Source organism: Pectinophora gossypiella, chromosome 26 (genome assembly GCF_024362695.1).
Source record: "Pectinophora gossypiella chromosome 26, ilPecGoss1.1, whole genome shotgun sequence".
NCBI classification, from domain to species: Eukaryota; Metazoa; Arthropoda; class Insecta; order Lepidoptera; family Gelechiidae; genus Pectinophora; species Pectinophora gossypiella.
The window spans coordinates 4,367,622-4,395,620 of NC_065429.1; the positions used below are offsets into that span (position 1 = coordinate 4,367,622).

General features: G+C 40.7%; 1 protein-coding gene across 3 annotated transcripts; it reads right to left on the minus strand.

Annotated features, from left to right (window-relative positions):
* Positions 1–130: 130 nt before the first annotated feature.
* LOC126378442 (uncharacterized) lies at positions 131–27,516 on the minus strand. 3 transcript variants are annotated; one of them, XM_050026805.1, is made up of 9 exons: positions 27,119–27,516; positions 7,394–7,523; positions 6,574–6,687; positions 5,030–5,165; positions 4,238–4,323; positions 3,222–3,431; positions 1,984–2,191; positions 1,315–1,400; positions 134–479 (listed from the first exon to the last, which is right to left on the minus strand). In XM_050026805.1, the coding sequence occupies exons 1-9, from the start codon at positions 27,176–27,178 to the stop codon at positions 262–264; spliced, it is 1,248 nt and encodes a 415-aa protein (XP_049882762.1). In that variant the 5' UTR covers positions 27,179–27,516; the 3' UTR covers positions 134–261. The 3 variants fall into 3 exon arrangements, with proteins under 3 accessions (XP_049882763.1, XP_049882762.1, XP_049882761.1); XM_050026804.1 differs by lacking the exon at positions 27,119–27,516 and adding an exon at positions 8,855–8,988; XM_050026806.1 differs by lacking the exons at positions 3,222–3,431; positions 27,119–27,516 and adding an exon at positions 8,855–8,988 and having other exon boundaries at positions 131–479.
* Between the last annotated feature and the right edge of the window lie 483 nt (positions 27,517–27,999).

The window sequence follows — 27,999 nt, forward strand, 5'->3', positions numbered from 1 at the left end:
ATTTACCCACTTGAATACCAAATTCTGAGTACAGACTTTCTAAGCTATTTATTAACGTAGATAGAAAACTTTATAAATAGCGATGGTATCGATTCATGTATACATCAACAAGCAGAAACTTAACTTAGGTAAAAAAAAGTAACTTTTAAGTATAAAAATATCTTTAATATCTTCACAGTTCCCAACAGTCGCAGGTACGGTACAGCACTACTTATTATGATACCATATACAAATAAATGTTGCTATTGACGAAAATAAATTTTACCTCGCATAGCAGTCTGTTGAGTTTAGATTTCGCCAATCTGGTTTATAGCAAGATAAAGAAGTAACTGTATCTGATTCTCTGCCGTATTGTTTACCATCAGAGTCCACACATCGACATAGTCCTCGTCGACACTGGATAGTGCGGAAATTTCCATTATTGCAGCAAACGGGACGTTCGTTTAATGCCTTCATTATTGCAGTGGTTTGGGCGCATTCTGCCAAAAAAAGTTTTAGTTACTTATAATGATAATGAGCGATTGACTCGTAAAACAGTATCACGCCTGTATACCTGGAGGGATCGGCAGAAGTGTATAGAAATCCTGAAACCACTTGTTATCAATTACATAAACATGAGTAACTCCTCTGCTGGACTGGGAGTAAAGAAAAAACATACAATGCGTTTAGCTGCCTATCTTCCTGTGCATGTCGTAAAAGGCGACAAAGGGACAGCGTCCTGTCGAACATGATGGATCATCTGTAAGAGCGATAGGCTGATCCCCTATCATCATACGGTTTCTCATTATCCACCTTAGGACTATGTATCAAAAGTGGCTGCAAATAGTTTCTTGATTATTTGTAGTTCTGCCCACCCCTTCAGGGAATACGGGGGTGAGTTTATGTATGTATGTATAAACATGAGTTAAGTGGTGTAGAGCCCAGAGCCCTCCGAAACGAGTATGAACATATCAGTGTCAGTGACCTGCTGGGTGCAGTGAGTGGTTGTGCGTTGGGCTCACGATCCCGACGTTCCGTGTTCGAATCCCGCTGGGGATATATCACAAAAATTACCTTGTGATCCCTAGTTTGGTTAGGATATTACAGGCTGATTACCTGTTCGTCCGAAAGTAAGATAATCCGTGCTTCAGAAGGCACGTTAAGCCGTTGGGTCCCGATTACTATTTACTGCTATAAGTAGGTACGCAGTCGTTACATGAACCATGTCAGGGGCATTTGGCTACTCGATAGTAACCCTCTTCTTCTTCTATCGTGTGGATTGTAAGGTGGAATACCAACCTCAGCAACCCTGACAATCAATTGTTAGGTACTTACTGCAATCCATGTCTTCGAACTGCTGAGTACCAGGCAAAGCTTCGTAGTCTCCTAGCTGGTGACGAGTCTCATCGACACAGATTCTCCTAAAAAAAAGGAATGGTATGAATTATTGAAATGAAAAACATGTTTGCTAAGCTTTTCATTTTATCGTAGATTTGCCGCATTGCAATCCCAATCTCGCGAGATGTCGTAAAATTTTTCGAGATCAATCCCGACGCATAATATGGCGAGATCCCATTCGAGATTGACGGGATTTGGCGAATCTCCTTGAGTTTTACTTTTTGGTTTGATTAGAAATTGCTGCATAAGGCCGCCTGTTGTGCTTTTCTGTATATTTTTGTCCTTATCTCTGTATTTTGTGTCCATTGTGCTCAATAAAGTATTTTATCTATATATCTATGCTGATTTCCAAAGAAAACTTAATTATTTAGTTAGTAATATTGAAGATTAACTTTTTGTTTACTTTCAAAAAATATTTTGTTTTAATTAACCTCACTATCACAAACAAGTTCGTAGCAAACAAGCAGTTTTCATCGTTTTCAGCCATCTTAACCTTATATTTTTTTATGAACTAGACGAGATCCCGACAATTTCGGGATCTCACGGGATTTATGTTTAGGGGATTGCATTTCCTAATTAAATCAATGCGATACATGCATAACTTACGAGCCACTCCTAGTTGTTCTAATCCTGCTGTAGGTCCCATCAGGCAGACACCCAGCCAAATTATTGAACAGGTCGACATTATACCCGTCCTCTTCACTCTTCAGGATAAACTCTATCTTCTCTCTCAAGTCCTCCAGGCAAGGAGTCGTGTAGTTGTATGGAGCTTCGCCCTGGCTTTGGGATGGGAAGAGGTCCAAGGTGGCATCATCTGTGGTTAAGAAGCCAATTATTAGGTATAGTTCTTGCACTCTAACACGCTTTAACAACACATAAGCATAGAATAAGGAATAATACTACGTTAGAGCCGTGGTAGCCCAGTTGGTAGAACGCTTGCCTCTCATTTTGAGGTCGCAGGTTCGCATCCAGCACAGACCTAAACCAATGATTGTCGAATTTGCTTTCAAATTAATGTTTGGATCGTAAATGATTAAGTATCACGTGCCCAGTGGTGAAGAAAACATCGTCAGCAAACCCACATTCCCGAGAAATGTATTTTCGGAGGTATGTGACCTAACTTGTATTGGGCCTGTATTCCCTTCGCGTGTTGGAAGGTCAGGCAGGCAGTCGCTTTGTAAAAAACGGACCCTGTGGAAAATGGGATGATGCTAAGGAGATGACTACGTACGTATAGAACGGCAACTCTCCGCTCCCCACCACCGTCTGAGTTACGTTTACCTCACCCCCTCGAACATTTTTTAGACTTGAATCGTGAAGGCTGCGCGCATCGGGGACCGTTGGTTATATTTTTAATCAGTTTAGTGTATAGTGCTTTTTACACGAATTGTTTCAACCTTTTTAACACCCCTAATTAGTTGTGACTCTGCCCACGCTATGTCGGATTACCGTCGGACTATTTAAAAATGTAGATATACCTAATTATCAGTTTTAAAATAACGGCCTCCGTGGTCCAGTGGTTTGAGCGTTGGGCTCACGATCCGGAGGTCCCTGTTTCATATCCCGGTGGGGATATATCACAAACACTTTGTGATCCCTAGTTTGGTTAGGACATTACAAGCCGATCACCTATTTGTCCGAAAGTAAGATGATCCGTGCTTCGGAAGGCACTTTAAAAAAGCTGTTGGTCCCGGTTACTACTTACTGATGTAAGTAAGTAGTCGTTACATGAGCCATGTTTGGCCTTTGACGGTTCAATAGTCACTCTGACACCAGGGTTGATGGGGTTGGTAATCCACCTCACAACCCACACGATAGAAGACGTTCTAAAATTAGGTACTTACAGCACGAGAGAGCTTTAATAGGTTCATAGTCGAGATTGATAGAATGGTCACCATCAATCCGGCCTGTGATCTTATCCACGCAATAACACGTCCTATTGAGGCACTGTATAGGGTTGAAGTTCCCATCAGACGTGCAGCGAGGGCCTACGACGGGAAAACGGAGCCCCGATGCGATGTTCTTTTCAATTTTCTCGTGCATCTTTGAGCATCCTGGAAAAATGATTCATTCAAATCTAGTACATTAAAAGATAGTACTTAAACACGAAGGGAATTTCTACTCTCCTACGAAATAATATCTAACATTAAGTATAGGTAAGTATTATATAATATTTTTGTAACAATAATTTTAATTAGGTAGGCACGTTAAGCGAGGAGCTCGGTGGCGCAGCGGTAAACGCGCTCGGTCTGCGATTGTTGAAGTTAAGCAACTTTCGCAAAGGCGGGTCATAGGATGGGTGACCACAAAAAAAGTTTTCATCTCGAGCTCCTCCGTGCTTCGGATGGTCCACCAATCCGCACTGGGCCCGCGTGGTGGTTTAAGGGCCAATCTCCCTATCCATCCATAGGGAAGGCCCGTGCCCCAGCAGTGGGGACGTTAATGGGCTGGTGATGAGGCACGTTAAGCTGTTGGTCCCAGTTACTACTTACCGATGTAAGTAGTCGTTACATGAGCTATGTCAGGGGCCTTTGGCGGCTCAATAGTAACCCTGACACCATTACACCTGCTGTGCAGCTGTGAGGCTCTCATACACAGTAGAAGCCGAACCCTGGGCCACATAATGGATCTCCAGGAGGTCATGAAGCTTCCTCCCAAAAAGACGCTCGATCTAATCGAACGGATTGGTCTAGAGGAGTTTTAAATATATATGTAGGGACTTGGCCACAATAGATCGCAGTGGCCATTCGGGCTGCATTAGTTCGAGCCCTCTTGATTTACAAATAATAAACCCTGACACCAGGGTTGATGGGGTTGGTAATCCACCTCACAACCCACACGATAGAAGAAGAAGACTTACCACAATGCATATTTTGTGTCGTGACAGCTCCAAGATTCAAAACTTCACCGAATATTCTTTCACCTTCATCAGATTGGCAGTAGCATCTGCAAGAATACAATGCCTCTACAATACAAAAACACTTTATTGCACTTAAAATAAATATTATAAAATGAAGAATTATAATAAGTTAGATAGTACATACATACATACATAAACTCACGCCTATTTCCCACCGGGGTAAGCAGAGACTATAGAATTCCATTTGCTTCGATCCTGACACACTTCTCTTGCTTCCTCCACATTCATCAATCGCTTCATACACGCACGCCGGTTCAGAGTAGATCGTATTAAACCTTTTCTAAAGACATCTGCAATTTGGTCATCGTAAGTCCTTCTCGGTCTTCCTCTGCCAGCCCTACCATCAACTTTCGCTTTATATACCGCTTTCGCAATTCTATTATCCTTCATCCGCTATACGTGTCCAAACCAACCTAACATTCCCTTCTCAATCTTAGTCACTATACCGTCTTTTACACCACATCTCTGTCTTATCACACTGTTTCTCACTCTATCACTCAACTTCACACCGCAGATGCTACGCAAACACCTCATTTCTACGGCATTGATCCTACTTTCATGCAGTTAGATAGTACAATAATTATAGGCGGCCTTATTGCTTAGGTCTTCCAGGGAGGTATAGGCAGGTACAGGCGTTTGAAAAAATCTTGCTGGTATTTACGAACAAATTTCAAATTTCTAGGTCCATAGAGATTTCGTCTCTTTCTGACAAGAAAATGCCAAACTGCTCACGTCTGTGTAGGAACGCAGTCGAAGTGCGCATAGCTCCCCTTGCCGTCGCAGATGGGTGGAGACTCTAGCACTCCCACATCGCCAGCCTCGTACCTCGCCTCGTAATCATCTTGAGCTGAATGGCACTCGGATTCCACTGGAAAGTTGAAGAAGAATTATTTTCGGGTTGCATAAAATTTTATGTCATAAATTTCATCATCATCACCCCATTAACGTCCCCACTGCTGGGGCACGGGCCTTCCCTATGGATGGATAGGGAGATCGGGCCTTAAACCACCACGCGGGCCCAGTGCGGATTGATGGTTATTAACGACTGCTAATGCAGCCGGGACCAACGGCTTAACGTGCCTTCCGAAGCACGAGGAGCTCGAGAAAAAAAATTGCATGGCATGTCATAAATTTGCATGGCATATATTTACTATTATTCCTAATAATAGTTACGCATAAAAAGGCATTAGACATAACTATTTACACAAAATATAATAAAGCATAATAAACTCTTTAAGCATAAATTCATACCTATTTAAATAAACATGTTTGCGGCCTAGGGGTGCCCAAGGGCCACCCCGCCGCACCCTAACCTACTATTACACTATGGTATCCAAGTTAAATGTGATAAACCTACAAGAATAGCACAAACATCATTAGGCTTAACAATCATTATGCTAAGTAAAACAGTATGACAAGTAACCATTATACCAAAAGACGATTATGACTGAAAAAAATATGCCTAACCGGTTATGCCTAATTAAAACAGGACAAACATTATGCGAAAAAAGGGTCCCATTATTTTTTTCTGTATTTCCGAATATACATATATAACCCGAATGCTTTCAAGGCCAGAGTGAACTGGCACCTTCTGGGCGAGCTCGCTCCATCTCAGGCCTCGTCAATGCCTTCGGGCAAGTCTGGGGCCAAGAGCAAACCCATCAAAGATAAAAAAGAAGATTGTGAGAACGAACATCCACAGAACAGTAATGATAGCTACATACAGGGTATTAGCATAGAATAAGGAACTTTACTACGTATAGAACGGCAACTCTCCGCTCCCCACCAGCGGGTGAGCTAAGTGTACCTCACTCCCCCTCGAACATAATTAAGACTTGAATCGTATGGCGTCAGACGTCACACACACAGATGCGCGTGTATGATAACGTCAATGAGTAGGTAGTGTCTGTGTAAAACAAAATTGTTTGTACGAAGTGTCTGAGGTGTGGTATTAGTGACCCCGTAACCACACCCGGACACTTAATACAAAACACCACGTTTTACACAGACACCACACATTGACGTTATCATACACACGCATCTGTGTGTGTGACGTCTGTAGCCATGCGATTGAAGACTAAAGTAAGACCGAGGGGTGAGGTAAACCTAGCTCAGCCGCTGGTGGGGAGCGGAGAGTTGCCGTTCTGTAGTATTATTCCTTACTCTATGCCGTAACGAAAATTACGAGGTATGATCAGACCATGAGTCTAAGTTGATATCAAGTGAGAGCTTCACTCAACATAAGCTAAGACGCTGGCTATTAATCTAAAACTTACTTCTCCTGCAATAGCTGAAGCCGTCATCACTGGCCACACACGACAGTCCGGGCCCGCAGCGGCCCACGTTGGTGCCCATACCTGGACCGCCCCGGCTGCAGTGCAGGTCTTCTCCTGGAATCGGCAAGGAAGAAAGCACTCATTCTGTGTATTGTATAGTCATAGATTCCGGCTCGGCCTCTAAACACTGTTCGTTATTTAAATATTTCCCACGCATTTCGAATTCCCGCCCTTTTCTTTGACATTTGACAATGACAGACGGATCGATTGCCATAATTTTAAGGGTTCAGCTCGGCGACAATAGATGGCGTAAGTGTAGCCATGCCATTCGGTGTTCGAAATTATTATTTTTGTCATAGATAAATTAAGCTAAATGAGCTCTACACCTTTTTGCCACTACGTGAAGGTCTAGAGAACCTACAAACAATAAAATATATTACTTATAAATCCTTTCTATTTTCTTCAAGTTTGCTCTGGGCCGCCCTAAGTCGAAGTTTGCGCTCAATTGGGCACTCTCAAACCTGATGTCTTAAATTTTGTACCGGGTGAGAGCCTTCAGCGGTCCCCATTTGTCCGGCCAAGTAGTTAATGCCATTTGCGGCAAATCTACAATAAGTCACGTCAAAAAAATGCATAAGCTCACGCCTATTTCCGACTTTTTTTTACGTGATTTATTGTAGTTTTGCCGCAGATGGCATTAACTACTTGGCCGGACCTATGTCTGACCGGAGTAAGCAGAGACCATGTACTTAATTCCATTTGCTTCGACAAGACAATGGAACAGACATAATGTAACCTAAATGGTCTTCGCGCTATTTACCATAGAAGGGTAGGCAGAACTCGCAGCAGTTGCAGACGGTTGGTGAGAGCATCGACAGTCCCGTGTGCGTCGCGTTGTTGATGCTGCATTCCGAGGCTGTGACTGCGCAGCCGGTCTCGAACCTATATGTCTGCGGGGAAGGTTAAAAATGTATCTCTCCTTCCGAGAAACTGTGAAAGGCATACTTACAATACAAGGAATAAAAATAAAATTGCTATTCAAAATTCTAGATTAGATAAGTAAATTAAATTCATCTTTTTTGGGGTTAAGTATACGTTTGTACAACAAAATAACAGATAATATTTCAAATTTGTCAGAAAATAAAATTAAAGCTCATGTGAAGCTTACTATAAGAACAGAAAGCTCGGTGAGGTGTGGGTACTTAGTTCATCTTGCGATGGATGTGATGTGGGTGATGGATGTGTAATTGTGTATGTCTGACAGGGCATTTACATACATACATACATAAACTCACGCCTATTTCCCACCGGGGTAAGCAGAGACTATAGAATTCCATTTGCTTCGATCGTGACACACTTCTCTTGCTTCCTCCACATTCATCAATCGCTTCACACACGCACGCCGGTTTAGAGTAGATCGTATTGAACCTATATGTTAGTGCGACAAAGTCCTAACGTGGGTACATTATATTGCTCATGACTGTACCAATATTATACACTTTGAAACCATGTCTATTTAACTTTTTCGAGAAATGAAACCGTAAGTCTCATTAAATGTCAAATATCATAGTGCGACAGGGTTCTAAAGTGGGTACATTTTATTGCTCATGACTGTACCAATATTATACACTTTGAAACCATGTCACATTAACTTTTTCGAGAAATGAAACCGTAAGTCTCATTAAATGTCAAATATCATAGTGCGACAGGGTTCTAAAGTGGGTACATTTTATTGCTCACGACTGTACCAATATGTATGCACTTTGAAACCTATGTCACATTAACTTTTTCCAGAAACGAAACGTAAGTCTCATTAAATGTCAAATATGATAGTGCGACAGGGTTCTAAAGTGGGTACATTTTATTGCTCACGACTGTACCAATATGTATGCACTTTGAAACCTATGTCACATTAACTTTTTCCAGAAACGAAACCGTAAGTCTCATTAAATGTCAAATATGATAGTGCGACAGGGTTCTAAAGTGGGTACATTTTATTGCTCACGACTGTACCAATATGTATGCACTTTGAAACCTATGTCACATTAACTTTTTCCAGAAACGAAACGTAAGTCTCATTAAATGTCAAATATGATAGTGCGACAGGGTTCTAAAGTGGGTACATTTTATTTCTCACGACTGTACCAATATGTATACACTTTGAAACCATGTCACATTAACTTTTTTGAGAAATTAAACCGTAAGTCTCATTAAATGTCAAACATGATAGTGCGACAGGGTTCTAAAGTGGGTACATTATATTGCTCATGACTGTACTTACCCTACAGAAACCACTCTCGCATAAGATGGTACTGCCACAAACACATCTCAAATAAAACAACAAATAAACTAATAAAATACTTTTCAGACCATCCATTGTGAGTCAAATACTTCTTTGTACTGATAGGAAATTAATATCTTATCAATGTATTAATTATTGTCGATTATCTCTTGTTGACGTATCAATGAAGTGACTTGATTTGATGCGAATCGATTCATAGAATTGTCTGATGTTTTGATTAGATAATTGTAATTATGTACCTACTTCCTTTCCTCTGCTTCTTCTTCTGTCGTGTGGGTTGTGAGGTGGAGTACCAACCTCATCAACCCTGGTGTCAGGGTTACTATTGAGCCGCCAAAGGCCACTGAGTCCTGTGACGACTACTTACTTACATCAGTAAATAGTAACCGGGACCAACAGCTTAACGTGCACGATCTGGAGGTCCGGGTTCGATTCCCGATGGGGACATTGCCGAAATCACTTTGTCAGACTGTCCTTCGGTAAGGATATTGCAGGCTTGAATCACCTGATTGTCCGACAAGATAAGAAGATTCCGTGCTTCGGAGGGCACGTTACTACCTACTAGTGTAAGTAAACAGTCGCTACCTGAGACTTTTCAGGGGCTTTAGGCGGCTCAATAATAACCCTAACACCTTTTTTGACGTGACTTCTTGTAGATTTTCCGCAAATGGCATTAACTGCTTGGCCGGACAAATGGGCGCTGAGGGCTCTCACTCGGTACAAAATTTAAGACAACAGGCCTGAGGGTGCCTAGGGCGCGAACCTCGGCTCAGGGCGTCGTCTGACAGGATTATATTTAAAATAATTAATCGACCTTAGTGGGTCGATAGCGATACTCTGACACCAGGGTTGATGAGGTTAGTCATCCGCCTCACAATTCAAAAATATCTTTATTCAATAGGTAACATAGTTACACTTTGAATCGTCAATGTTTACATAACGAACGTCTCATCCGCCTAAAACTACTGCAGCTTCTCACAACCTGTATAGCTGGGGAAAAGAAGCTGCATGAAAAACCTCGGCACAGAGCCCTAGACGTTCTTTAAAAAAACGTTCTATTAAAGTCGCAAAATCGAATGTTCTTTTAAAATCCAAAACCCATTGTTTAACTATTCTGTCTGGAAATCTCGACGTTAAGAGGTTAAATTCACTTCCCGCACCTATACCTGGCTGGAAGAGATTGCTACCTTAGCAATAATGCCGCCTGTTGTACTATCTAAATGATTATAATTGTTTATATTTTAATATTAATTTTAAGTCCTGATAGACTGATCCCTTATCACCATAAGGTTCATCATATCCATCTTTGGACTTCGTATCAACAGTGGCTGCAAGTTGTCTTTGATTACTTGTGGCTCTGCCCACCCCATTAGGGATTACGGGCGTGAGTTTATGTATGTATGTATTAATTTTAAGTGCAATAAAGTGTTTTTGTATTGTATTGTATTCTTTCAGATGCTACTGCCAATCTGATGAAGGTGACAGAATATTCGGTGAAGTTTTGAATCCGCATCCGGGGAAAAGAAGCTGCAAGAGAAACCACACGATAGAAGAAGCCCGTAGTTAATTACACTCGCCTATGGAAAATCACCTTTATTAATAAAACAGGTTATCAAAGAACCATAAAAACTCGCTATCATATAGAGCAGGTGAGAATGTGTGCATTGGTTATCTGTTTATCACTAGTCTGTGGATCTTCCTCTTATCATACCCAGCGAGATAAGTGAAGAATTTCGTGTGTCAACTCCTGGAGTCATCTTGTGTGTTGAGTAATAAACGTTAGGAGATGAATTTAATAATAGTCTTATAATAAGTAACACGATTACTCCAACGACAAGAGCGCAGCTCTTAAATAAAGAGAGAATAAGTAACAGTTTTCGTGGTGTAGTTGTTAGAGCGTTGTGCTCAGGATCTGGAGGCCCGGGTTCGATTCCCGATGGTGACATTGTCGAAATCACTTTGTGAGACTGTCAAATCGAGGTCCTTTAATTTCAGACGCCACCGCAGATGATCGGGCCATCAGTGCGTTGCATTTATGAATACTTACTGTTATTATTATTATTATTATTATTTATGATTTTGGTTTGTTTTTTTTTTAATAATTTTTAAGTGTTCTTTTTTTACATATTACTTAATTTCCGTGTGGTTTCAATCCTGTGTTAAATGTAATGTACCTGTTTGTTTGTATCTGTGGGTGTCCGAAAATAATACAATACAATACAAAAACTCTATATTGCACTTGAATCACATTAAAAATACATTAGTATTATAATTAAATTGGTAGTACAACAGGCGGCCTTATTGCTAAGGTAGCAATCTCTTACAGGCAACCTTTAGGTATAGGATATGAATTTAATGAAAAATGTAGCGGGATAGACAGTGCAAAAAAAAAAAAATAATAAAATGTTGAAAAACATAAGTACTTATAACTAGATAAACTGTAATATATTAAAAACAATACATAGAAGACAATAAATAATGATTATAATAATATATAAATACGTTAATATATACATACATTACTATGGAAGAAAGGAAACCATGACAGTACCACAATACCTACTTTATAAAGAAGAAGATGTAAGAAGAATGGAATAGAAAAGAAAATCGTTATAAAGAAGAGGAGAGAGAGATGAGAAAGTGCTGCTTGACTTGCCCTTTGAAAGCATCCAACGACGGTGCCTTTCGAATGGATTCAGGCAAAGAATTCCATAACCGAACAGCTAATAAAATGTTTCTTTCTTTCTTTCAAATCAAATCAACTACTTTATTGCACAGGACTTCCTGTACCCTTCTTCCTTGTACTTTTTTTATTGACTGTCCTTTGTCTGTTGGTAAGGACATTTCAGGCCTGAATGATTGTCCGTGAAAAATAAAATGATTCCGTAATTCCACCAACCAACCCGCAGTGGAGCAGCATGGTGGAGTATGCCCCATACCCCCTCCGGTTGATTGAGGGGAGGCCTGTGCCCTGCAGTAAGGCCATCTTTTCAACATTTGTTTTACTTGTATTCCTGTGTTATATACATACATACATACATAAACTCACGCCCGTAATCCCTAATGGGGTGGGCAGAGCCACAAGTAATCAAAGACAACTTGCAGCCACTGTTGATACGATGTCGTAAGCTGGATATGATGAACCTTATGGTGATAAGGGATCAGCCTATCGCCCATAACATTAGTCCATCATGTTAGATGACACAATCCCTCTGTCGGTTTTTACGACATGCCCGGGAAGACAAGCAGCTGAACGTTTTCTATGTTTTTTATTTGCTTCCAGAACAGCATAGAAGCAACCTGTGTTATATGTTCCTTTTAATTCTGCAATGAAGAATTACCTATGTATTGTAATGTAATACACACACATCATAGCATCACGCCTGTATCCCGGAAGGGGTAGGCAGAGATGTATAGAATATGCTCCCACTCCGATTTTATGAGTTTGAATTCATGTTTGGACCATAGATAATTGATGTCACGTGGTTTGTGCCCGGTTAATGGCAATAGGCTCGCCCCCTGTTACATGGGACATATACATAGCGGCGAGAAATACACCTCTGGCTACCCCTTTGGGGATACAAGCGTGATGTTATGTTATGTTAAATATAAGTAGCTGGCAAAGTGTGAGGAGCGGGTGTATACTGTACAGTCATGAGCAATATAATGTACCCACTTTGGGACTCTGTCGTACTAACATATTTCAAAAAAGTTAATGTGACATGGTACCAAAGTGTATACATATTAATGCTCGTGACCGTACACCTCTGCCTACCCCTTCGAGGATATAGGCGTGATATTATGTTACATTTCAAATGTATTGTTTGTATTGCACAAGTGTAAATGTAGAATTATTTGCACACAGATAGCGTCAATCAAAACTTATCTATTTATTATGTTTGTAAAGATATTATTCGCCTTATGAAATATTTGTGAGTAAAACAAATAACCTACTTTCCATTAACTCGTATTCTATGATGTTCAGTCGACTCTTTCCCGACTACGTTCTCAGTTGAGGCATAGATTAAGGAATAATACTACGTCACACACCGGACACTTCATACAAATTACCTCGTTTTACACAGACACTACACATTGACATTAGCAACACGTGCAACGTGTGTGTGACGTCTGAGAGCTGCCAGTTACAATAAGCACCTAATTTAACCGTTATTACTTACTTAGGTAGGTAGTACTAGGTAGGTAGGTAGTATTAGGTAGGTAGGTAGTATTAGGTAGGTCGTAATAATCAGTTAATATTTATTTATTTAGCACACAAATGTGGGAGGGAGCGGAGAAAAACATCCAAGCCCAATTCCCACTGTTTATTTTTTAAAGTTTTACAACAAAAATGCACTTAAATATTACTCTTGAGTAATTTAGAAAAAACCATTTCTAGTACCACGCGCACACACTTTCGCCATCTTTCCTAATCTCCCGTCCCTTTCACTCCTTACCTCTCACTCTTCCGCTATATTCAGTTCCTTCCGTCTTCGCTCGTATCTTCCCTCCTTCTCGTACATCTGTTCCTCGCATATCCTGTTTCTCTGTCTTTCAATTCCGTCTCATTCCTTCTCCTTTATCTTACCATCACCTTACTCTCTTACACCTCAAACACCTACACACACTCATACCCCACACAAATCACAAACAAGAAATTTTATTACAAATTATTAGCATGTTTTGATGAACAATCACCATGAAAAATAAATACGCACACTTCACCGAACTTTCACAAAAGGTACCTACATAAATATAATTCTAAAGGTTAATTAACTTAACATAATTAAAGAAAGAAAGAAAGAAAGAAACATTTATTACTTCCGGACACCACAGACACAGACAGACAGGTACATTACATTTAACACAGGACAGAAACCACACGGAAATCAATAAGTACATAGACAAAAAAAAAATGTACCAAAACAAAAAGAAAAACAAACCAAAATCATAAAAACAATAATAATAAAACTAAGTATTCTAAATAATCTGCGGTGGAGTCCGGAATAAAAGGACCTCGCTCAGCATAAGTCGCGACGTGAGCCGATTATTAAATACTTTTACATAGTTTTTTATTTATTTTACATACACACAGGGTTGTAGTGACATCGTAAATAAAACTTTGAGGGATGATTCAGGGCATGATTCAGAGTTGATATCCAGAGGGATTTTCCGTCGCAAAATTCATGTATTTTTGTTTTATTAAATTATTTTCAATTCTATGCTTTTGCGATGGAAAATTCCACTTGATATATATATTAAGTGGAAATAGAAGAAAGGAGAAATAGAAGAGTACAATAGGCGTCCTTATTTCTAAGTAGCAATCTCTTTCAGGCAACCTTTGGTCATACAATATATTTAATACTGTTTGGTTAGGACATTACAGGCTGATCACCTGATTGTCCGATAGTAAGATGACCCGTGCTTCGGAAGGCTACTTACTGATGTAAGTTAGTAGTCGTTACATGAGCCATGTCAGGGGCCTTTGGCGGCAACAATAACCCAGACACCAGGGTAGATGAGGTTGGTATTCCACCTCACAACCCACACGATAGAAGAACAATACTGTTGTTGTTGGTAATTGTATTTTTGTATCGCTGTTATTATAGTAAATCCGAAAATAACTGTCTTATAGAACTGTTAACATTCTGATTTACCTTGTCCACCCCTTGTTTTAAGATGTTTGTTTTTGCGCGACATATAAATTGTGCTTTTTAAATATACCTAAAATACCTATTGAAAATATGAAATATAAAAAAAAAACACGTTTTTGGGCTACACTACCCTTTTTTGACGTAACTTATAGTCGATTTGATGGCATTAACCACTTGGCCGGACAAATAGGGAGCGCTGAGCGCTCTCACCCGGTACCACATTTAAGGCAACAGACATAAGGGGAAGAATCTTTGAATGAATGAATCGACCCTAGTAGGTCGATAGCGATAAGCGCTGAATGAGGGAAATTGTCGACCACACTTGTGGGGTCGGTATTGGGGTTCTGAAGTGTTTGGTGTTGCGAGCTGCTTGGCTGCCTCTATGGCTAGAGTAATCGGGTCGTCGGGATCGTATATTCCTTCGGGCGCCGATACTTTTCAGTACCGTCCCTAAGCGGGAATTCGGAAGCCGCAACTACCAGGGGGCTATACTAAGTATTAAGGTACATTATTAAACAATTTTTCAAATAATAGGTGAAATCTTCCTCGAACATATTACTTGACACTTAATAACGCTTAATATAACGCATATTTTGCTAAGTTCGAGATTCTTCTCCTGCCTTCTCTTCCTTATTGCCAATCTTCTCTTCTCTTCTGTTCTTCAATATTCTCTTCTCCCGTTGAAACAGCATCCGTTCATAAAGAGAGCAACTCCATGACAGTGTTTACATCCAATACTGTCGACGGATAGCTCTCTTCATTAACAGATTATATTCTTCATCCGACATTCTTCATCTTCTTTCTTCATCGTAGTTTTTCAGAGTTTCAAGTGGCTGTGATTGTGAAACCATTATCGAAAAAGGCCAAAGCACTTTATAAATTGGTCAATATAGGCGTAAACTTAAGATAAGTAATGTAATTTGTTTTTAGTACCCATTTTTGTTGCCTTATAGAGCGACATAGTTCCTGTTTGTGACTAAGCTCTTAAATAAAGATTAAAAAAAAAAGTGGCTGTGATTTGTTAGTAATACAAAAAAGAGTACAAAAATACCACATAACACATAAATAGCCTATATACGTCCCACTGCTGGGCACAGGCAGGCCTCCTCTCAATCAATCGGAGAGGGTATGGAGCATAGTCCACCACGCTGCTTCACAAAAAATATAGCAGCAGAAATTGCTGTTTAGCAATAAGGCCGCCTATTGTGCTTAAACTGTAATACCATTTTTATTCCGAATAAATGATTATGATTATTTTTATTCGTATGTTTATGTCCTTTGTACTTATATGTTTAATTCTGCTGGCCAGTTATTCTGTGCGCCATGTGGCCGAACCTTCAAATCGAAGTTCGGTTTTGCTAGCCACGTTAGAGCCTATCATAACATCGACCTGGGATAGACATTTAGGAGTCGCCGTCACCGGACACGGCTTGGATGATGATGATGATGATGATGACTTATATGTCGTTGTGCAATAAAGTATTATTGATTGATTGATTTATACACTATACAAATCTTTATACAGGGTGTTAGTGACATCGTAACGAAAACTTTGAGGGGTGGTTCAGGCCATGATTCTGAGTTGATATCAAGTAGAAATTTCCGTCGCAAAAGTATGGATTGGAAAATAATTAAAAAGAAAAGAAAAATTTTCATGAATTTTTTGACACGAAATTCCACTTGTTATCAACTCAGAATCATGGTCTGAACCATCCCCCTCAGTATTCGTTACGGTGTCACTAACATCCATACCTACTTATATGGCTACCGTATGTACTTGTACGGGGTGTAAGTGTCATCGTAACGAATACTGAGAGGGATGATTCATCTGATTATTCTGAGTTAATATCAAGTGGAATTTTCCATCGCAAAAGTATAGAATTGAAAATAATTTAACATAGAACACGTTCAGCTGCTTCTCTTCCCGGGCATGTCGTAAAAACCGACAGAGGGATTGTGTCCTCTAACATGATGGACTAATGTTATGGGCGATAGGCTGATCCCTTATCACCATAAGGTTCATCATATCCATCTTTGGAATTCGTATCAACAGTGGCTGCAAGTTGTCTTTGATTACTTGTGGCTCTGCCCACCCCATTAGGGATTACGGGCGTGAGTTTATGTATGTATGTATGAAAATAATTTAAAAAAACTAAAAAAAAATCATGAATTTTGCGACGGAAAATTCCACTTGATTTTAACTCAGAATCATGGTCTGAATCAACCCCCTCAGTATTCGTTACGATGTCACTAACACCCAGTATTTACCCTTATTCTATGCTCATGGCAGGCACCATACCAAGAAAGTCCTACTCGTCCAATTGCACCAGAGGTGTGAATTACCCCGGCACGTTATGTCGCCTCGTGTCATCGTGCTACCCACCTAACAGCCAATGAAGTGCTGTCCCCAGGAATATTCCCAAAGCTTTTGCTGTAACAAGATTTGATTTTAGTCTCAGCCTACGCGAAAATCCGCGCAAAACTTTCGTTACATCAAAACTGGATCGATCATTAGATATTTTTCTGTTACATAATAACAAAAGACAATCGCGTAGAGGAGTGTCACTGTTTCAACAGTGATGTTTATGTAAAAAACTCTTTAATAGTAAGGCATAGTAGGGACATATCACAAAAATCACTTTGTGATCCCTAGTTTGGTTAGGACATTACAGGCTGATCACCGGGACCAACGGCTTAACGTGCCTTCCGAAGCACGGATCATCTTACTTTCGGACAATCAGGTGATCAGCCTGTAATGTCCTAACCAAACTAGGGATCACAAAGTGTTTTTTGTAATATTTCCCCACCGGGATTCGAACCCGGGGCCTCGGGATTGTGAGTCCAACGCTCAACCACTGGACCACAGGCCGTTACTATATATAACTAATAAAGGTAGTAAAAGTGGGTGGTAACAAAGTGGTAAGTAATGAAATTGCCTTTTGTACTCTTCTATTTCGCTTTTGTTCTATATAGTTGTATTTCCTGTGTTTGCAATCATCATCATCATCAGCTCATTAACGTCCCCACTGCTGGGACACGGGCTTTCCCTATGGATTGATAGGGAGATCGGGCCTTAAACCATCACGCGGGCCCAGTGCGGATTGATGGTTATTAACGACTGCTAATGCAGCCGGGACCAACGGCTTAACGTGCCTTCCGAAGCACGGAGGAGCTCGAGATGAAAACTTTTTTTTTGTGGTCACCCATCCTATGACCGGCCTGTGCGAAAGTTGCTTTACTTCAACAATCGCAGACCGAGCGCGTTTACCGCTGCGCCATCGAGCTCCTCCTTGGGTTACCTAGTACCCGGGATCACAGATCATAAGGATTAACGGCTCAACGTGACTTACCGTGCAATAGAGTATTTGTTATGTTATGTTATGTTAAAGCTCTGTCTACATACATTTTGCGTCTTTTTGCTGTCGGGATTATTCCCTGGAAAGGCACTTCACTGCTAACAGGCATCACCGTGCCACTGGATCCCGCTCGTCAAATATTGACCAACTTTGAGATACCGCGGTTACTAGCCGTCTAACGGAATCGAGGCCTTTGACATTACCTTATAAGGAATAAGTTTTGTGTTAAAAGGCGGGCACCCTCAGGCCTGTTGTCTTAAAACGAGAGCCTTCAGCGCTCCCCATTTGTCCGGCCAAGTAGTTAATGCCACCTGCGGCAAATCTACAATAAGTCACGTCAAAAAAAAAAGAAAAAAAGTGTTTTAAACGGGACCATTTTCCCTTTTTTATCAATCTTTCTGTGGTTATTCAATGATTGTTAGACAGTTGGCTCGACCGCTACAGACGTTCTAAAGCGAAGGATGTACTTACAATCAAAGAGCAAAAGTGCAGTCACTGAGCCCAGCGGATTATTTGTGAACAGTGGTGAAATTATGAACCAATAAAATTAGTTGTCATAATTATAAAATTTATGTTTTTAAAGGAGGATGTTTTTACATTGAGGAGCTCGGTGGGGCAGCGGTATACGCGCTCGATCTGCGATTGTTGAAGTTAAGCAACTTTCGCAAAGGCCGGTCATAGGATGGGTGACCACAAAAAAAAGTATTCATCTCGAGCTCCCGTGCTTCGGAAGGCACGTTAAGCCGTTTGTCCCGGCTGCATTAGCAGTTAATAACCACCAATCCGCACTGGGCCCGCGTGGTGGTTTAAGGCCCGATCTCCCTATCCATCCATAGGGAAGGCCCGTGCCCCAGCAGTGGGGACGTTAATGGGCTGGTAATGATGAAAGGTGTTTTTGGTCTATTACAGAAACGACATGTAACTAGCCGGGTCTGCATGACAACCGCGCGCGAATTTTATCGAGCGCTTTGACCAATAAACGATACGAATGCTATCTACGTAGATGGACGTCAAACGGCTATTGGTCGAAGGCTTCTATATTATTCGGTCTCGAAAACCGACAGTTTTTTTTTGACGTGACTTATTGTAGATTTGCCACAAATGGCAGGATATAATATTTGAAAGAATTAGTCGATAGTGGGCTGATAGCCATAAGTGCTGAGTGAGGGAAATCGTCGACCACGCCGGCGGGGTCGATATCAGGATTTAAAAACCGACAGTGACGGAATGTTAATTTTATCACTGTCATTATCGTTTTTCGTATTCGTTCATTTGGCTAAGGCCCCAGGTTAAACAAAACAAAGGTGAAGTGTAAAAGGAATAGATACATACATACATAAACTCAAGCCTATTTCCCACCGGGGTGAGCAGAAACTATGGAATTCAATTTGCTTCGATCCTGACACACTTGAAATATGTAACAAGTTCATTCACCCTAAGGTTGCCTGGAAGAAATTGCTATTTAGCAATAAGGCCGCCGATTGTACATCTCTTGTCACATTTGTAATTGTTTTTAGTGTTGTCTTTATATGTGCAATAAAGCGTTATTGTATTGTACTTGCTGCCAAAAAAAAAGCAAATAATATTTGCTTTTTTCGGTATAAGGGAATATATTATATTCCTATATTATTTCTATTATAAAAAGGTAAAATAAGAATATATAATATAATATAAGGAATATATTATACCTTCCTATTTCCTATCCTGTTTCCTATTATTTTATACCTTCTTATTTTACTTTTTTGAATTTTTAGTTACTAGTTAAGTTTGTCAGCCCCGAAAAGGCACCAATATGTCATGAAGCACATCACTAGCGCCGTAGTTCCCATCTCTACAGCCCCAATTAACAGAGATATCCTAACTGGACTCGCACGAAATGAAACTAATTTGATTCTCAGTACGCAAGGGCGCACGGTAAGTTTAAAACGGTCTTGACTTCAATCAGCGGGACTGTCTCTGTGGTCCAGTGGTTGAGCGTTGGACTCACGATCCGGAGGCCCCGGGTTCGAATCCCGGTGGGGATATATCAGAAAAAACACTTTGTGATCCCTAGTTTAGTTAGGACATTACAGGCTGATCACCTGATTGTCCGAAAGTAAAATGATCCGTGCTTAGGAAGGCACGTTAAGCCGTTGGTCCCGGTTACTACTTACTGATGTAAGTGGGTAATCGTTACATGAGCCATGTCAGGGGCCTTTGGCGGCTCAATCATAACCCTGACATCAGGGTTGATGAGGCTGGTATTCCGCCTCACAACCCACACGATACGATCCCGCGTTTCGTAAGTCACGTTGAGCCGTTAATCCTTATGATCTGTGATCCCGGGTACTAGGTAACCCAATGGGGTAGTCAGAGGAACATCCATCACACCTCACCGAGCTTTTTTTGTACCCTCAGTACTTACAAGCGATCAACGCTGACTTCTTAGGTAACCCGTACGATCTATTCAAAAGCAAATCGCCTGACGAATTGTACAGAATACTCGCGCCACAAATTAACATAGGCTTTGTTCCAACAAACGTCCAGTAACAGGTATTTGTTATTTTACATTTTGTTCTAGTATTGAGTAACCGACCTATTTATATTAACATGTAGATTGGTGTAGAACTATGCAAGACTCTCTCTTTAGTTAGAGCGGCGGAGAGAAAGAAACCACGGTATAGAATAAGGAATAATACTACGTATAGAACGGTTGACCTAGGTTTACCAATCCCCCCTCGGTCTTATTTTAGTCTTCAATGCTCTTCTTCTTTGCGAGTCGATGGCGATCGAAACTAAATTTTTGCTGACCAATAATTGGCCACGCTTACGGCATTGTCAGTGGCTTCGTAAGGTCTTTAATAGTGCAGGTGTTAGGGCACTTAGGACAGCACAAAAGGTGAGCCATAGTTTGTGGTGATACTCCACACTCGCAATCATCGCAACCATCAACCAGGGATCCCCACCTGCAGAGATTATCTTCAATGGTATGGGCGTCAGACGTCACACACACAGATGCGCGTGTACGATAATGTCAATGTGTAGTGTTTGTGTAAAACGAGGTTGTTTGTATGAAGTGTTCGGGGTGTGACCACGGAATAACCACTTTATGAAGTTGAATTCATGGTTAAATAATAGATAATTAATATCACGCGGTTTCCAGGATTTGTGCCCGGTTAATGGCAATAGGTAACGACCTCCGTGGTACACGTCCCGGGTTCGATTTCCAGTGGGGAGATACGACAAAAGTTACTTTGTGATCCCTAGTTTGGTTAGGACATTACAGGCTGATCACGTTGATCCCGGTTACTATTTACCGATGTAAATGAGGAATTGTTACATGAGCCATGTCAGGGGCCTTTGGGGGCTCAGTCATAACCCTGACACCAGGGTTGATGAGGTTGATATTCCACCTAATAACCCACACGATAAGAAGATTACTTTGCAAGAAACTGATTGGACTTTTGCAGCTTATCGTACTTTTTCGTTTTTTTGTGGAATTCCGTGGCGTCAGTCTACCCCAATGGGAAATAGGTGTGCATAAATTCTGCTTACCTATATTCTGACGTTATAAAAAGTTTTCATCTCGAGCTCCTCCGTGCTTCGGAAGGCACGTTAAGCCGTTGGTCCCGGCTGCATTAGTAGTCGTTAATAACCATCAATCCGCACTGGGCCCGCGTGATGGTTTAAGGCCCGATCTCCCTATCCATCCATAGGGAAGGCCCGTCCCCAGAAGTGGGGACGTTAATGGGCTGATGTAGATATTCTGACGTAAAGATACCTACATATTGCAACATTGTCGCGTTCATGCGTGACTTGGTAAACGCCTTCATAAAATTATGAAGCACGATTTTCATGTTCTACTGTGTAGGTACTAAGTATGTACATAGAACACTGAAATAAGTAACGCAAACAATATTTCATTCATGAAAAATATTACATAATTATTTAGTAAGTATATTCTTTAGGTCACGACTGTGGCTTCGCGCGGATCTGGGCTCAGAGCGTCGTGTGAGAGGATCATATTTGAAAGAATTAATCGACCCCAGAGGGCCGATGCAAACAGGCGCAAGGCAAGAGGGAAACCACTGCCCTATTTTTCCCTAAAAAAGTAGCATGGAAAATGCTGCACCGACAAGAACGGATGACGGATGGATAGGGATATCGGCCCTTAAACCTTCACGCGGGCCCAGTGCGGATTGATGGTTATTAACGACTGCTAATGCAGCCGGGACCAACGGCTTAACGTGCCTTCCGAAGCACGGAGGAGCTCGAGATGAAAACTTTTTTTTTGTGGTCATCCATCCTATGACCGGCCTTTGCGATAGTTGCTTTACTTCAACAATCGCAGACCGAGCGCGTTTACCGCTGCGCCACCGAGCTCCTCATTATAAGTCACAAAATAATAATTGAACCGAAATTCTTCACCTTCCCGGCAGTATTCTACAACACTTGTGTAAAGTTGAAGTTTGCACAGTTGATTTAACAGTTGCACCTCCAAATTAACTTACATTTGAAGGTAATAAGGTTTAAATTGTAACGGGGGAAGCATAGGCTGTATAGTTTGTTTGCCTTCGTCTTTTGTTAATGATACCATTTTTAGTTGCTATACAGATTGGTGGGTGTACGGGGAGATAGGAGATGCATTTTACCCAATTGTGGTAGACAAGATGGGGTGTTGTGTTCGTTAAGCAAAAAATCCCTTTAAGTACCTTTTGCGTTGTATGATGAATAAGAAATCAGAATCATTTATTCAACGTAATTATCATGGATAAACTTGTTAAAGATCAATTTAATATTTTTGAATCTACGTCATTTCGCAAGGTGTTATGGCTGAGGAGAAGAAATGACAAGAAACTGCAACAGCAACACATCTGTTAAAAACCAATGAGGGTATACATTACAAGTTATTTAATAACTAGAGGAACACATTCAATACCAGGCATTTTTATATTTTAGGTAGGTATCTAAGTAATCATTAATCTTATACATACATACATAAACTCACGCCCGTAATCCCAAATCGGGTGGGCAGAGCCACAAGTACTCAAAGACAACTTGCAGCCACTGTTGATACGAAATCCTAAGATGGATATGATGAACCTTATGGTGATAAGGGATCAGCCTATCGCCCATAACATTAGTCCATCATGTTAGAGGACACAATCCCTCTGTCGGTTTTTACGACATGCCCGGGAAGACAAGCAGCTAAACGTGTTCTATGTTTTTTATTTGCTCCCAGAACAGCATAGAAGATTAATCAATCATTAATCTTATAATAAGCTTTTTTACATAAAGTAAGCTGCTTCACATGAGCTTTAAATGTATTTTCTGACAATTTCAAAATCGTAGATGTGTGTGTACCTATCAGTATAGAATCATCGATTTAGGCATGTGCTAGGATTCGAACCTGCGACCTCATTGTGAGAATCAGGCGTTCTTCCAACTAGGCTATCACGATTCATCACATTCATTCATTTATGACTTCTTTTCGGTTTCGAACCCTCCTCCTGGTTGTGGTTGCCTCGAAAAATTGCTCTAGAGCAATAAGGCCGCCCAAATTGTACTGTATTCATGTGTTATGTCTGATTGTTGAAATTTAGGTTTGTGGTTAGATTTGATGATTTGTGGCTCTGCCTGCTCCGTTAGCGGATTAAACCACATGAATTTACGTAATATGTATTCTACCATAATATTTATACTAACAGTAAGTTTTGCTTCTATGGCGTTCTGGGAGCAAATAAAAAACATAGAAAACGTTCAGCTGCTTGTCTTCCCAGGCATGGCGTAAAAACCGACAGAGGGATTCTGTCCTCTAACACGATGGACTAATGTTATGGGCGATAGGCTGATCCCTTATCACCATAAGCTTTATCATATCCAGCTTACGACATCGTATCAACAGTGGCTGCAAGTTGTCTTTGATTACTTGTGACTCTGCCCACCCCTTTAGGGATTACGGACGTGAGTTTATGTATGTATGTATGTAGTAAGTTTTGCAAAGTAACTGTAGGTAAATGTTTAAAACAGCAATGGTTATGTCAGGTAAAACCTTCGCGTAACAATGAGATACTTATTTTGTAACTATCAATGAGGCCAAGTCGTAATTGGTTTTGCATACACATACAGCATTATTTGACATAATATAATATATGTTTCATATTTCAATGTGTCCGGTTTGTCGTCGAAGGTTGCGGGTACCAATCCCGACCCGTATGGTGACAAGTCACCACTATTGAAAACGGCCTCCGTGGTCCAGTGGTTGAGCGTTAGGCTCACGATCCGGAGGCCCCGGGTTCGAACCCCGGTCACATATCACAAAAATCACTTTATGATCCCTAGTTTGGTTAGGACATTACCGGTTCGGACATTGTCCAAAGGTAAGATAATCCGTGCTTCGGAAGGCACGTTAAGCCGTTGGTTCCGGTTACTACTTACTGATTTATGTAGTCGTTACATGAGGCATGTCAGGGACCTTTGGCGGCTTAATAATAACCCTGAATCATGATCTGAATCATCCCCCTCAGTATTCAATACGATGTCACTTACATCCCGTACAAATATGTACAGATAGCCATACAAGTAGGTATGGGTGTTAGTAACAACGTAACGAATACTGAACGAGATGGTTCAGACCATGATTCTGAATTGATATCAAGTGGAATTTCCTGTGGGAAAATTCATGAAAACTTTAGTGTTTTCTTCAATTGTTTTCCGTGTCATACTTTGGCGACGGAAAATAGCACTTGATTTATATCAAGTGCTATTTCCGTATTCTAAGTTTGAGAAATCCCTCGGAAGTTTTCGTTACGATGTGACTAACACCCTGTATATGAGACTGACTTGTCACCTTACGTCAATACCTCACATGTTTATCCCTGTCTCTCTCTATTGTCATAATCATTCGCAGGCCGGCTAAGGCCCCAGCGAAGAAATTTACGCCTACTAAATCAAGGCAGTTCATTTTAACTTTTCTGTAAGTTATCGCTGGTTGTAATTTAACTTTACGTCTTAACCGGCCAGTCTGTCGAGTGAGGATATCTATTATCGTTTATTATTGGCACCAGAGCGCACTCCGGACACTTCATACAAACAACCTCGTTTTACACAGACACTACACATTGACTTATACGCGCGTTCTTCCGAAAACATCCCGCTTAGGGACGGTACTGAAAAGTATCGGCGTCCGAAGGACGTAATATACGATCCCGACGACCCGATTACTCTAGCCATAGAGGCAGGCAATCAGCTCGCGACACCAAACACTTCAGGACCCCGATACCGACCCCGCCGGCGTGGTCGACGATTTCCCTCATTCAGCGCTTATCGCTATCGACCCACTAGGGTCGATTAATTCTTTGAAATATTTTTCCTCTCAGATGACGCATTGAGCCGAGGTTCGCGCCCAACTGGGCACCCTCAGGCCTGTTGTCTTAAACGTTGTACCGGGTGAGAGCCTTCAGCGCTCCCCATTTGTCCGGCCAAGTAGTTAATGCCATCTGCGGCAAATGTACAATAAGTCACGTCAAAAAAAAATACACGCGCGTCTGTGTGTGTGACATGACGTCTGACGCCATACGATTCAAGTCTAAATTATGTCCGCGGGGGGTGAGGTAAACCTAGCTCAAACGCTGGCGGGAGAGCTCCTTTTCTATACGTAGTATTATTCGTTATTCTATGACCAGAGATTTTTTTTTGGCCAGACAAATGGGGAGCGCTGAAGGCTTTCACCCAGTACAACGTTTAAGACAACAGGCCTGAGGGTGCCCAGTTGGGCGCGAACGCGTCTGAGAGGAAGAAAGAATTAATCGACCTTAGTGGGTCGATAGCGATAAGCGCTGATTGAGGGAAATCGTCGACCACGCCGGTGGGGTCGGTATCGGGGTCCTGAAGTGTTTGGTGTCGCGAGCTGATTGGCTGCCTCTATGGCTAGAGTAGAGTACGGCCATTTTAGACTAAAGTAAGATCCAGAGGGGCAGAGGTCGGCGCCCGATACGAATTGGCGTGGGGCGGGGAGAGTTCTTTCTTTACGCAGTCATCATCATCATCAGCCCATTAACGTCCCCACTGCTGAGGCACGGGCCTTCCCTATGGATGGATAGGGAGATCGGGCCTTAAACCATCACGCGGGCCCAGTGCGGATTGATGGTTAACGACTGCTAATGCAGCCGGGACAAACGGTTTAGCGTGCTTTCCGAAGCACGGAGGAGCTCGAGATGAAAACTTTTTTTTTGTGGTCACCCATCCTATGACCGGCCTTTGTGAAAGTTGCTTAACTTCAACAATCGCAGACCGAGCGCGTTTACCGCTGCGCCACCAAGCTCCTCGGCAGTATTAAACTCTATTAAACCCTATTTAACGTTGCATAGTTTGAGTGACATATTATCTCTCCTCTCTTTCGTACTAAGCTTCTTCTTTTCTTCTATCGTGTGGTTTGTGAGGTCCCTGACATGACTCAAGTGTACTAAGCTTGTATACTTTTAGAGCGAAAAAGACATATCTCTCGTCTCTTTCGCACTAGGCGATGTAGTATATCTCTGTCCTGCTTTTATTCTGATCATGCTACTACATAGGGTGTTAGATATTCTTTTTCTATGCCAAATGCCAATACCAAGTCGCTTTCTGGAGTAAGTTAGGACTTATGTATGAAGTGTGTATGTATGGTTAATGACTGACGACTTGTAAACCAATTTAAAAGGCGAAAATAAGCGTGAACCACTCAAAAGTGAAATGTAACGAAATGTTGTACTATTTTCTGATATCTAACCTGTTATCAAGTACCTAATCATTTAGATAAGAAGGTTATTTGCTCTACGTTATATGTGGTCCCGTTTTCTCGGCTAATATTTGAACTATTTTAATAGAAGATAAAGTTAATTGCGGAACGCAAGTGGTTTTAAAAAAAGTATGGCGGAAGGACAGAATAATCTTTTTGGTTGGGTGGAAAATGTTGGTAAAGTCGTATTTGATTTTGAAATATTAAAAACTTTTTCGTTTTATGGCATAAGTAGTTTTGTGCTTATCTCGTGAAATATTAAAAAAATTGATTACAAAATGTTTAGGTAGGCAGCTAATTCATGTTTTTTTTTAAATACGAAGTAAGTAGATTTATTATTAGCCCGGAACTTTTGATGAAATAAAAGCATTAAATAAAGTAGCTACTTATTAAAAAAATGCTAAAATGTTACTCCCCACGAAACAAAATCACAAAACGTAATACAAAAACAAAAAAAATAATAATGGAAAATTCTTACCAATAACCAAAAGAAGCTCTTCAAATGATTTCCACCTGAAAAGTGCGGCCATTTTGTCATTGTCACATGTCATCTTCAGACATTCCTATGATGGCGACTCATGTGACCAATCAGGGCGCGAAGACATCGACTTTATCTTTTTACAATGTTAAAACAATTATCTAATCGTTTTATTTCGATAATCTCAAACAAATACATTTCAATTTACCCCGATAAAGATTTCCCGCTTAAATTTGACAGCAAGAAAAACCACTGGTCATTTCAGCCACTCTTTTTCAAACTTACTTGAAATTAACACTTGGAAATTACAATAATTCGCCTTAATTTATTTAATTACGTAATTGAGTAATTAGTGAAACTATTTCAGAGGAATTTTAAATTTTTAAACTGCACTAATTTGATGATAATTACTTATTTTAAAACTGCGTAGATGTGTGAAGACTTGCCGGGAAGACGTAGAAAAGAAAATGGCGCCTCGTCTTAGATGTAGTGTGCTTTATAGAAGTTCCCGTGTTGCGTCACACCTGTGCTGTACGACATTATTCATAATTTAGGGTACCGCGGTAATTTTTTCTAAACCGCGAATCATCTCCGCAATGAAAGGGTTTGGCTTGGCTTCTTCTTTTGAGATGTATTTTTACAACCAAATATTAACGGTCGTAAAATATAATTTTTATTTTATTTTATTTATTTTATTTTCATAGGAAGATTAACATTCAAATAATAACTATAGATCTAGACAATAGATGTAGACAATGCTAATGAGAAATCTCCACAAATAGAATAAGTACATATACAGGACTTATGAAATACTTTGTGAACCTAAAATAATGAATAAGTACACTTACTTCGTCAGGTAGTAGGTACTTACTAATGAAAAT

Bases quoted from the DNA above. Each gene is read 5' to 3' on its own strand.
- LOC126378442 (XM_050026804.1), bottom strand. From the start codon at position 8,950: ATGGATGGTCTGAAAAGTATTTTATTAGTTTATTTGTTGTTTTATTTG. The intron at 7,524-8,854 runs GTAAGTACAGTC...CCTTCCCCGCAG, and splicing joins GCGAGAGTGGTTTCTGTAGG to ACATATAGGTTCGAGACCGG. The intron at 6,688-7,393 runs GTAAATAGCGCG...TGCCGATTCCAG, and splicing joins GTTCTGCCTACCCTTCTATG to GAGAAGACCTGCACTGCAGC.